This window comes from Sitophilus oryzae, unplaced genomic scaffold, assembly GCF_002938485.1.
Source record: "Sitophilus oryzae breed Bouriz unplaced genomic scaffold, Soryzae_2.0 scaffold_186_pilon_pilon, whole genome shotgun sequence".
NCBI classification, from domain to species: domain Eukaryota; kingdom Metazoa; phylum Arthropoda; class Insecta; order Coleoptera; family Curculionidae; genus Sitophilus; species Sitophilus oryzae.
In genome coordinates, this window is record NW_022146579.1 from 516,059 (window position 1) to 527,931 (window position 11,873).

The 11,873-nt window shown below is 34.5% G+C and overlaps 1 protein-coding gene across 1 annotated transcript; it reads left to right on the forward strand.

The window, feature by feature from the left end:
- The first annotated feature begins 7 nt into the window (after positions 1-7).
- On the forward strand, positions 8-10,780 carry LOC115883347 (zinc finger protein 99-like). The gene is made up of 4 exons (XM_030901700.1): positions 8-315; positions 375-512; positions 616-732; positions 6,350-10,780. The coding sequence occupies exons 3-4, from the start codon at positions 624-626 to the stop codon at positions 10,033-10,035; spliced, it is 3,795 nt and encodes a 1,264-aa protein (XP_030757560.1). The 5' UTR covers positions 8-315; positions 375-512; positions 616-623; the 3' UTR covers positions 10,036-10,780.
- Positions 10,781-11,873: the final 1,093 nt, after the last annotated feature.

An 11,873-nucleotide genomic window follows, 5' to 3' on the forward strand; every position in this document is an offset into this window, starting at 1 on the left:
TTTGAAATATCATATATAAAAGAACTTTAAAGACTCCAATTTTACAGGCAGACATTCCACAGCTTATTAACTGCTATCTTCTAACTTCTTACTGCACCCCTATTTATTCATTTATTCTATGGAGACTGTTTTTGTTTTTCTAAAATATATTAAATTCCCAAATTTAAATTGCCAGGAAACAGAAAAAGTGTTTTAACTTTTAATTTAACGTGCTTCTTACCCATTTTCATATTGGTGTTTATCCTTTATATGTTATCTGTGTTTATTTGGAGTTATTGGAGGCAGATCTATTTGAAATTTTTAAACTTATTTAAGGTAATGCAAGACCTGGCCATTAATTTCAAATGTGAAAAAAGTTAACGGCAATCATATAGTCTTGCAGCACAAAATGATAATGCAGTCACACTTTTTTTATATAAAAGTCTATCTTTATTCAGCCCTGGCTAAACAAAATGATGAGATAGAATACAAATTGTAGAAATATAAATAACATATATTATAGAAAAATTGCAGTAAGTATTTTACCTAGTCTCTTAATAGACGATGGTTTCCTATTATTTGAACACCTGATTGGTTCTGTATTCGCTTATTTCATTTATTGTTATATAATTTTAGCCTGAAATATGATATCAGCCGAGGAAGAATTTAATGCAATAAAGTCTGAGCTTGTAGTTTTTAATTCTTATCAGGACATTGAGGAACCACCTAATGATAGAAGTACTTTGCATGAGGGTAAGTTAACCATGGGTGTCTGTTAACTATGTGAGGCGTTTTTGAGGATTTTTTGCCTCCCTCTCTTCCACTGTCGAGACAACGAGATTTGCCTCGATCCTCTCCATCTTTCCCTAACCTCGTGAAAATTTTTCAAAATTTGTACCGTATGATCGAGAAAAAACGGCGTCAACGATGGCTATGAAGTGAAGATTGCTGTCATTTTATATGTAAAATTTATGGGAAATGTCATCGATCGTCATTTCCCAGCCAACTGGACGCCGTTTTTTTTCGATCATACGGTATTTTCGTATAAAAGTGTTGGATTTACTTAAAAACTCAATTGCTTTATTTGAGATTGTTTAGATTGTAATTTAAAATCACAGTGATAACAATAAATAATGCTTAAAATTCATTCTAATTAAGTCCACAGTCTCAAAAGTGAGTGTTGGTACCAACAGAACCAGTGAGTTTCAGTAAAATCATCTGCTCCTTTAACAAAAAATAATACAGAAGTTCAGTAGTAGTTTTTACTGAAAAGTAATCTGATTTACTCACATTTAAACACTACACTTTTCTGCTCTAAAAAATTATGTAATATTTGCCGAAACCCCCTCTCCCCTCTCGCCCTTCTAGGAGATTCGACTTGATCCCCTCCCAGTGGCGTGCATATAATGTAGGCAAAAAGGCGTTGCCTACCCCAGCAATATAAAATCTTTTATTTATATCATTACATTATAACTTACTACTAATCCAACAAATATTTGCATTAAGCATTTTTTATCTTATTTTTATTCCAGAGATTATCTAAGATATATACGTATGTATTATTAAAATAATTTTTGACTACTGAGTTAACGCGCAATTTTCATATAAAATTAACCATAAATGCGCTCCATATGACTTACGCGAAGGCAGTTTGATTTACTTATATCAGTGTTGCCAGAATTTTTCAAGCGAATTTCTTAAAGGAGTCTTAAAAAACCTTCATATTCTTTCAACTTCACAAAAACGCCTAACCTAAACAAAGTTCGTATATTTTACCTATTTTATAGTTAGGAGAAAATTTTTAAAAACATATTTCTGGAAATTTTTGGACACTGTTGTATTTAAATAAAATTTTTATTTAAATAAATTGGGTGCGCCCTATGTGTGCATATTTTAAGTGAAATTTCTCATTTTCATCTGTCTGTCTGAGGACCCCCTTCAGGTACCTCTATCCACGATCCACGTGCCGAGTTTGGTACCAATCGACCTATAATTAAAAAAAATCCATCCAATACTAATCTAACCAAACCAAATCCTGATGATTTCGTCTATTTAGAGGCATCGATTAGAAACGTCGAGGGCGTCATCCTGTAGCCCGTTCCCAATTATGCTGAAATTGTACCACATTTTTCTTCAATATCGAACTGTTAGTCCCACCTTGATGAAAATTTAAACGAAACGTCGTATCCAACTTTGCAGGGTTAGACCGTGTGTGCCGTCGCTCACGTTTACTGTCCTCCATTCACGAATAATTCCAAAGGATGTTTTAAGATGGATAAAGTGGGTATTGGTTTCTCCATATCTCAATGATTTTTAAATTGGGAACCAAAAAAGTGGTCAACCGTCAATCATTATTCTTCACCTGACTTAAATAGCTGGGAACTCCGAGCACCAATTTATAGGAAGGTGCTCGAGGGGAAAGGCAATCTCGGCGCGGAATAGTTCTGAACTTTATGACTCAATTGAATGGAGGGAGGGTATCGCGTTCTTGGACAGTTCATCAGAGCTGCACAACTGCGTGAATGGAGGACAGTAATTGCCTATCCTTCAAATTTGGTCGCGATCCCACATCAACTTTTGACGTTTCTTACTTCAAAACTAACTGTCACAGTGACACGTGTCGTACACGGTCAAGCTGACCTTGGTCCAATCTGTCAACATACCAAATTTCATTTAAATCGGACGATTTTTTGATTTGATTCACTGATGATGGGGTTTCATAGTGCACATCGACACATCGCACAAGATCGATACCTTTTTTTTGACGCCTGGCGACCTTGACGTGACGCTTGGCGTAACGCTAGCTCGTGTGTCACAGCATTGAATTTTTACTCCCATCCCGCCTAAAGAAGTTTCAGTTCATAAAAAGAAAACTTTCTTCTTCAAAAAAAAACAAGATCAAAAATGCTGTGATAGATACTCAACAGCATTATTATAAAGTATGTTTCAAAAAATTCATTGCTTACAATGACTGCTTGAACCGAGAATAATTAATCGTGCAAGACGCCATAATCAGTTGACTTATTAGATATGTTGTCCGTTTACCTATTTATTTCTTTTCATCATCAAGAACTTTGGTTTAGTTATGGTATGTGTGTAATAAGACTTGTTGAAAGATAAAATGTATCTATTAATTTTTTGTTAAATATTAAAATCTTTCGAATTGCGGACTTTTTGACAGCAATATTGCTTTAAACTGAAGCATCTTTAATTAAACACCGTTGAAGTGAAAAGATCGATTTAGTAGATGTAGCGATGTAACAATTTTTATTATACAAAACTGCCATAATCCTTCATGTTATCTTCTTTTTGGATAAAAATCCTTCAGCCCTTCAATCGATGAAATTTAAGTGTAAAATCCTTCAATTCTGGCAACACTGACTTATATTATGTCTCTAATCAAAAGTTGCACCTTTACGAATCTTCCACGTACTCGACAACTCTACAGACCGAAACCAACCGAAACAACTGGAAGTGTATAAAAAAGAGGAAGAATAAGGAAGTAACGCGTGGTTTAATTTTGTTGGCGTCGAGCGCATATACGTATTACTTTTTACAAATATACTCAGCCTAATCTCCAAAAAGTGAAGCCCAAACAGTGAAAGAGAAATATGGAATTCTGCATAAGTCTATTTCACCCGGATATTCATTTAACTGCGCATGCCTCACCTGAAGAAGTTTTCATTGGTCGATGTTTTTAAAGGGAAGTGGTTGACTGACATTTCACCTAACCTTCTATTTTATTTATACTTTTATTATTTATAACACATTATCATGGGAGTTGGAAAAATATCAAAAAATAGTTGGAAACAGTAAACTAAACAAAATCACTCTTTTACCCGCACAAATAAAAAGTAATCCAAACAGAACTAAAACAACAATCAATCGGAGTTTGGCGCAATCGCAGTTCAATCCATATCCGGGTGAAATAGACTTATGCAGTGTTAATATGGAGCTGGGTTATGTTGTCTTTTTCTTACGGCACAGAAATTGCACACGGGGTTAAATAGGGAACAAGGGAACCCTGAGTATATTTGTAAATAATACGTATATGGTCGAGCGTCGACTGCTGTTCTGTGCAGTGATGCCAAATCTAAAAAAAATCCTCAATTTATATAAATAAATTACACTTTTAACAGTTTAATGGAGTTTTTTAAAGCCAGTTATCTACATATAAAAAGTAGCACAGGTCACTAATTATAATAAACTTTACCCTTAGAATTACTTCTATTACAATTAATCTCCATTGGCATACTTTTCCATGACAATATGGTGGCTTATTTTCATATTAGTAACTTGGATCCTCATGTCCATTCAAAGACGATGAACATGAAAATGATTTACCACAAACATCGCAAACTAAAAACCTAATAAACAGTTTTATATCGAATATAGAAATCAATTTAGTATTCTTACATATTATCGTCCAAATCCATGTTAATAGATAATTAGTATTTTGGAATTTTATCTTTTATTTTTAAATATATTTTTGGAACTGCTGGTTTTAGTAATTATTAAATTAAACGACCCAAAAAGTCTGAAATAAAAAACAGTTCTCAACCATATATCGTGTCAATTTTCTCCTGATACTGAACATCATCGATACCGCATGATCTACGTCGACTCCGATTACTTCTTTTAGTTCAGTCATTGGGGATCAAAAAAGGGGCCTGCTTGGAAAAAAGTCCGGAAGTTTTGAAACTTTGCAGGTTTATAGATTTTGGGGTCCCTAACTAAAATCCATAAAATGCACATTTCCAGACTTGCCGCCGGCGCCGCCATCTTGCCAAGATGGCGCCCAAAATCGGTATTTTGTGAATATCTCGAAAACTATGCGTTTTTCGCGAAAATTTGAGAAGAGCAAAATTAAAGAGAATAAACTTTCCTATAAAAAAGTTTTTATGAAAATTTTCGCTAAAGTCAACCATTTAGGCACAAAATCCCAGGAAATTTTACGATTTTGCGTAAAATATGATATATTATGTATAGTCGATTTTCCGAAATCAAATGTAGATTAGGGTTCACTAAAACTAGTTTTAGTTTAGTTTCTTCAATTTTGTCATAAAACAGTGGTGTATCATTAATTCGTCATTAATTTATGAATAATTAATTGTCGTGCTGGACAGCATTCATTGCGAACTTACCACCAGGTTCAGCATTGGTCTGGTTGTACCAAAGATGCTGAAGAATCAGGCATTACTCCAGTCCCAACCTTGAAAGATCCAGCTCCAAAATTGGAGCCCCCTATTGGCATTTTTATCCTGTAAATGCAAAACCAACAACTTTGGTATAGCCTGCGGATGCAGAAAAGCAGGATTAAAATGTTCAATGATTTGTGCATACTGCAATGGGAAATCCTGTGACAACGTCACTGAAGTGTCACTCGACATATCCGATGAAGAGGAGTTGGACTTGCCTGTAGATATACCTCTGGCGGCTGAAGATGAAGAGTTGGACGTATTGAGAGACCACCCCGATGAGCCCAGCACAGCAGACACGATCGACTTTGACATCAATGAGCCAGATCCGTCGAGCTTGTGCAGATAAGTTAAAGTTTTTAATTTATCTAGTGGAGTAGGCCTCCGGGGAGACCAGGTTAAAATAAACGCGCCATATACTTTACCTCTTGGGTGGTGTGCAAACAAGTACACATTTTCAATAATTAAAATTAATTATTCATAAATTAATGAGTGAATTAATGATACGCCACTGTTTTATGACAAAATTGAAGAAACTAAACTAAAACTAGTTTTAGTGAACCCTACTCGACATTTGATTTCGGAAAATCGACTATACATAATATATCATATTTTACGCAAAATTGTAAAATTTCCAGGGATTTTGTGCCTAAACGGCTGACTTTAGCGAAAATTTTCATAAAACCTTTTTTATAGAAAATTTTATTCTCTTTAATTTTGCTCTCCTCAAATTTTCACGAAAAACGCATAGTTTTCGAGATATTCACAAAATACCAATTTTGGGCGCCATCTTGGCAAGATGGAGGCAAGTCTGGAAATGAGCATTTTATAGATATTAGTTTTTTTAGGGACCCCAAAACCTATAAACCTGCAAAGTTGCAAAACTTCCGGACTTTGGTCTTGGATAATGACTGAAATATTTGATCTGACTGGACGGTTGGTCACGTATTTTACAGTTTCCTATTTTTGTGACGCCTGGCGACCTTTGCGTGATGCTTCGGCCATTGAAGACCGCGTTCGCGACCTTGAATTTTTACTCCCATTACTTAACTTATTACCTATGCTATTCTTATTTTATCAATTTTGCTCTCCCCTTAATTCCCTCACGTAATTAATGGACGCCGCCTTATCAGCATTAGCATTTTTCTATTCCCTTTTTTTCTGTTCTGCAGGTTTAAACTTGTTAATTGACATGGAGACTATAAAACAGGAAACGAATTTTTGTATCGACAAAATAGAACCAACTACTGATATATTGGAAAATGATCTTGGAAATATTGATTCAAAAGCCAATATTTCACCAATCATTTTTTCGGCCGAATCAACATCAGGAGACTGTAGCATTTCACAGGCTACAGTAGACAATAATTCCTTATTAGAGAAAAAATCTGAAGAAGTGATATTTAAATGCCAGATTTGTGATTTTTTTAGTAAAACTAGGTTCGCTCTAAAGAGGCACATGTCTACACATTCAGATGCTATGTTTAATTGTTGTCATTGTTCTTTTAAATCTAGGATTCGATTTGCATTGAAAAGGCATCTGCTTCTTGTTCATAACAAATCGGACACTGCTAAAAAAACTCCACTGACCAATAATCAAGTATTCTGTTGCTCAAAATGTAAGTTTGAAACTCAGAAGAAACTATTGTTTACTTCTCATATGATGTCGCACGAATTTCGATTAAATATGAAGATTGGTAAAGTTAAAATCAAAAATAACCTAGTTAATTCAAGGGTAAAGATTAGAGGTAAAAATAATGGATTTTGCTGTGACGTTTGTTCGTATACCAGTAAATATAAACACGATGTTGACAGGCACAGACACGTTCATACTAACAAGAGCCCACTTTACAGATGTAGTCGGTGCGAATTCAAATCAACTAAACTTATTATGTCGAAGCATTTAAAATCTCATGGATTAGTCTTCAAAAAATCCTCGATTTTGCAATGCGTCGATTGCGATTTCAAGTCAATCTTAGATAAACTAAACATCCATATGAAGACAGTACATGGTCACGATATAGAATTTAGCAATTTGACAGAAACTATTTTTTCTTGTGAAGATTGTTCATATGTCACTGATTTTCTTACTAATCTTCAAAGGCATTCAGCAGTTCATATTAACAAAAGTTCCATTTACAGATGTACCGAGTGTGAGTTCAAATCAGCTCGCGATGCAATGATTTGGCATTTCAAATCTCATGGAATAGTTAAAAATCCTTTAGATGTACGCTGCACAGATTGCGACTTCAAGTCGAAAGTGGGAGAAGTAACGTTTCATATGAAGACAGTACATAACCACGATATAGAATTTAATAATACAATAACCGATCGTCAAGAGAGTAAAAGTTTTTCTTGTAAAAATTGTTCATATGTCTCTGATTCTATGTTACAACTTAAGAGTCATAAATGCGTGGATGTTAGAAATCCAGTTTACCGATGTGGTGAGTGCGAGTTCAAATCAACTAAAGTCGGTATGGTTCCCCATTTAAAATCATCTCATGGATTAGAATTTGAAAAAGCATTTTTACAATGCACCACTTGTGATTTTAAGTCGAAACTCGATGAACTAACTATTCATGTGAAGACAGTACACGGCAAAATTAAAAAACTTTCTTGCAAAGATTGTTCGTACGTCACTTTAAATAAAAGTCATTTTCAAAGACATAAAAATATCCATATTCATAAAAGTCCCGTTTACAGATGTACTCAGTGTGAGTTCAGATTGGTTAAACAGCCAATGATAAGTCATTTAAAATCTCACGGGTTAGAAAGTTCTGAAAAAACTACAATTTTACGATGCACCGATTGCGATTTCAAGTCAAAAATGGACGAACTAACGATGCATATGAAGAGAGCACATAACCACAATATAGACATAAACAACACAAATTGGAGAGAAAAAACAAAATATGCTTGTGATAATTGTTCCTATGTCACTGGTAGTTCATTGCTCCTTGAAAAGCATACACGTGCTCACCTTAAAAACGGCTCTCTTTACAGTTGTAGCGAGTGTGAGTTCAAATCGACAAAAGTCGCTCTAAGTTTTCATTTAAAATCTAGCCACGGAGTGGTATCGGACAACTCTTTAGTGTTACAGTGTAGCAATTGTGATTTCAAGTCGACATTGGACATGCTGACAGCTCATATTATGACGGTCCACGATAACAAAACTACTGATGAAGACAAGAAAAAATTCGCTTGCTTTAATTGTTCCTTTGTGGCCGAAAGTGCCTATAACCTTACAAAACACGAACAAGATCATAGAAAAGAATATCCTCTTTATAGATGTAGTCGATGCGAGTTCAAATCAACTAAAGGTGTTCTGATTCATCATCTAAAATCTCACAAAGTAGTATTTAAAAACTCTTCAATTTTACGGTGCACTCTTTGCGATTTTAAGTCAACATTGCACAATATTGACGTTCATATCAAGACCGTACATCCTTCCAGTACAGAGGTTAGAAAAATGGTTGTTACAAAGAACAAGTATTCTTGCAAAGATTGTTCATATGTCACTGATAATTCATGTCATCTTGAAAGGCATGCTGGGTTTCATACTAAGGAAAAGCCCATTTACAGATGTAGTCATTGTAAGTTTATATCAGTTAAAGTCACTTTGATACCTCATTTTAAATCCGATCATGGATTAATATTTGAAAAATCGCCAATTTTGCGATGCGCAGGCTGCGAATTCAAAGGGACATCAAGCAGGCTTGATGTCCATATGAAGACAGTACATGGGGACATTATAAAATCTGTTAAATCTACAATTAACTGTGAAAAACTCTCCTGTCCGGATTGTTCATATGTCGCTCGTGATATAACTAAGCTTAAAAGGCACAAAATTGTTCATATTAGAAATCGTCCTCTTTACAGATGTGGCCAGTGCGAGTTCAAATCAACTAAAGAATCGACCATTTATCATCTAAAATCTAATCATGGAGTGGCATTTGACAAATCTCTAGTTCTACAATGCATCAATTGCGACTTTAAAGCAACTTTCGATGCGCTTAAAGTTCATATGAGTGAGGTACATGATCGTCCAGTCGATGATCTTGCCAAAAATATATCGACAAAAAACAGTATGGTTGAGGAATATCCAAAGTTAGTTGTAAAGTTAATACGTTTGGAAGATAACGCTAGTCTTAAAGAGAATTCAACTGAAAAGTCAGAAGAGTCATTATTCAAATGTCAATTTTGTTCGTATACGTGTGACAGATTCGGGAGGTTAAGGCTGCACATCTCTATGCACACTGTTTATAACAAACCTATTTATAAATGTACCGAATGTAGTTATAAATCAACTCGTGAACCGTTAAGGTGGCATATTAAAAAGCATCGTAATGATAAGAATCAAGAAAAAGATAAAGAAGACACTAAAATTAAACAACTCTATGTCTGTGAATTGTGTGATTACACTATCCATGACAAGCAACTATTGATTGACCATAAAAAGAGCCACGAGAACTTTTCATCTGATTCAAAGACAGATCAAGTAAAGTACAGATGCGAATTTTGTCGTTTTCAAACAGACATCAAAGAAATGTTACATGATCACAAAGTGGTTCACTTGAATATCAATCAACTTAAAGTATACAAAAACACAACTTACAATGTTAAGGTGAAAAAAGGATCGAAAACTAAGACGGCTTTTAAGTGTAGCTTGTGCGATTTTAAGACCGATATGAGAATAAAATTGAAAAAGCACATGGATAGGAAGCATAAAGGCTTTCTAGAAGAAGAAGTGGCAACGTCTAAAACGTCAAAGTTTCCATGTCACCTTTGCTTTTATACGTCGAAAAGTAAGCAAGCGGTTAAGAAACATTTTCTGGCCTGCCACGTCAAAAGCACGTAATGCGACCTATTACAGGGTGTGGCGGTATGGTGACACAAAGCCTAAGTATTCATGTTTACGATCAGGTTAGGACACACAAGGTGGGTCAAATTGGACGTTTTTAAACTGAAACACTCTTTTCTATAGGAGATAGACGAAAACTAATACCGGTGTCTGGAGCTCAATTTTTATCAAAAACGTGATGGTGAAAACCGCACATCGATATCGGTTACTGTTTCGGAGTTACGGGGTGTTTTTCAAAAATGTGCACTTTTAACAAATCGGTGTAACTTTTTTGTCAGCGGACGCTAGCTCAACGCCGAACGCGATGTTTTCTGCCCAGAGTTGTTAAACTACACGTAGTAATTAATAAACTACATTTACTACATGTCACAAGTAGTTTTTTAAATGTCGAGTAGTAAATGTGTAGTTTATGTAACTAATGTAGTTTTTTTAAATAACAGTGAAAACATAACCTAAAAACTTTGTTTGTTGATCAATTTAAAGAAATAAAAAATCTATATTTTGTGAATTTGTTCCTTATTATCTGATATTTTTGATACTTGGTAGTTAAAAATGGTTGGAAGACGTCGATGTCTCCATACCTTGCTCCATACCTTCTGGGAAGAGAATTATGAAGTTGTGCCTTTAGATGTAAAAAATCATATATTCTCCTAGAGAATATCTATGGAGAATTTCTCCATAAGAATTTATAGTTTATTTTGTGTTCAATGTTACTTTGTATTTCATAGAAAATACACTTTTGTTGAAAAAAAAATTGTCTTTTTTTCTGATGTTTAAGTTATACAAATATAATATAACTTCATACTTCCATCTTCCATGATAAGAATTTGGCTTGATTTTTGTCTAAATTGTTTATGTTTTACTACATTTTTGTAGGTAGTTTTTAACGTAGTTTTTGTGCAGTTTTTGCAGGTAGTTTTTAAAATTTTAAAACGTAGTTAATACAAAAAACTACGCGTAGTTTTTGGCGTAGTTTTTTGCTTCATAAACTAGTTAACAACCCTGTTTCTGCCTGAACGGTCTAATTCAAATTAAGGGAATTGATTCCATTTCGTGTCGTCGCGGGCGCGACGCTTGACGCTCTCAACCTGAATGTACCTTAACAGATATCGATGTGCGGTTTTCACCATCATATTCTTGATAAAAATTGAGCTCCAGACACCGATATTACTTTTTGTCTATCTGCTATAGAAAAGGGTGTTTCCCTTTTTTTTTCGTTTTTTCCGTTCTCCTATAGAAAAGGGTGCGTCCAGTTTGACCCACCCTGTACATGACAGAGAGTGTTACTAAAAAATGGTAGTTTTTTGAGAACTAATCTACCTCAGCTGAATATGCGTTTTGTTTTTTGCTTAGGTAAAAGTACCATAAGATCCAAAAAAACGGCGTCAAGTTGGTGTCGAAATGACGATCCATGACATTCCCTATACAGGGTGTCCCAGAAATAAGTGCAAGTATTTTAACTGGTAGTATAGTTCAACCCCAGAAACACGCATATGACGTTTTTTTCGCCGAAATTTTTTTTTGAAAATTCGGAATTTTTTGAATTTTTTTTTTAGTTTTTATAGTAGTAGATTAAATTTACAAGAAAGAAAATCCAGAAAAGATCCAGTGGTTCTCAAAATGTTAGCAAAAAATCTTTTTTTTTTAATTTTCAAAGTAAAATAACTCCGTTATTTTGGACTTATTTGAAAAACGATAAAGAGAAAATATGTTTCTTTTATCGAGATCTACCACCCCTTAAAATACTTGCACTTATTTCTGGGACACCCCGTATAAATTTAACGAATAAAATTGAGTTGGTCTTCTTTTTGAAGCTAAATCTGACGTCTTTTTTT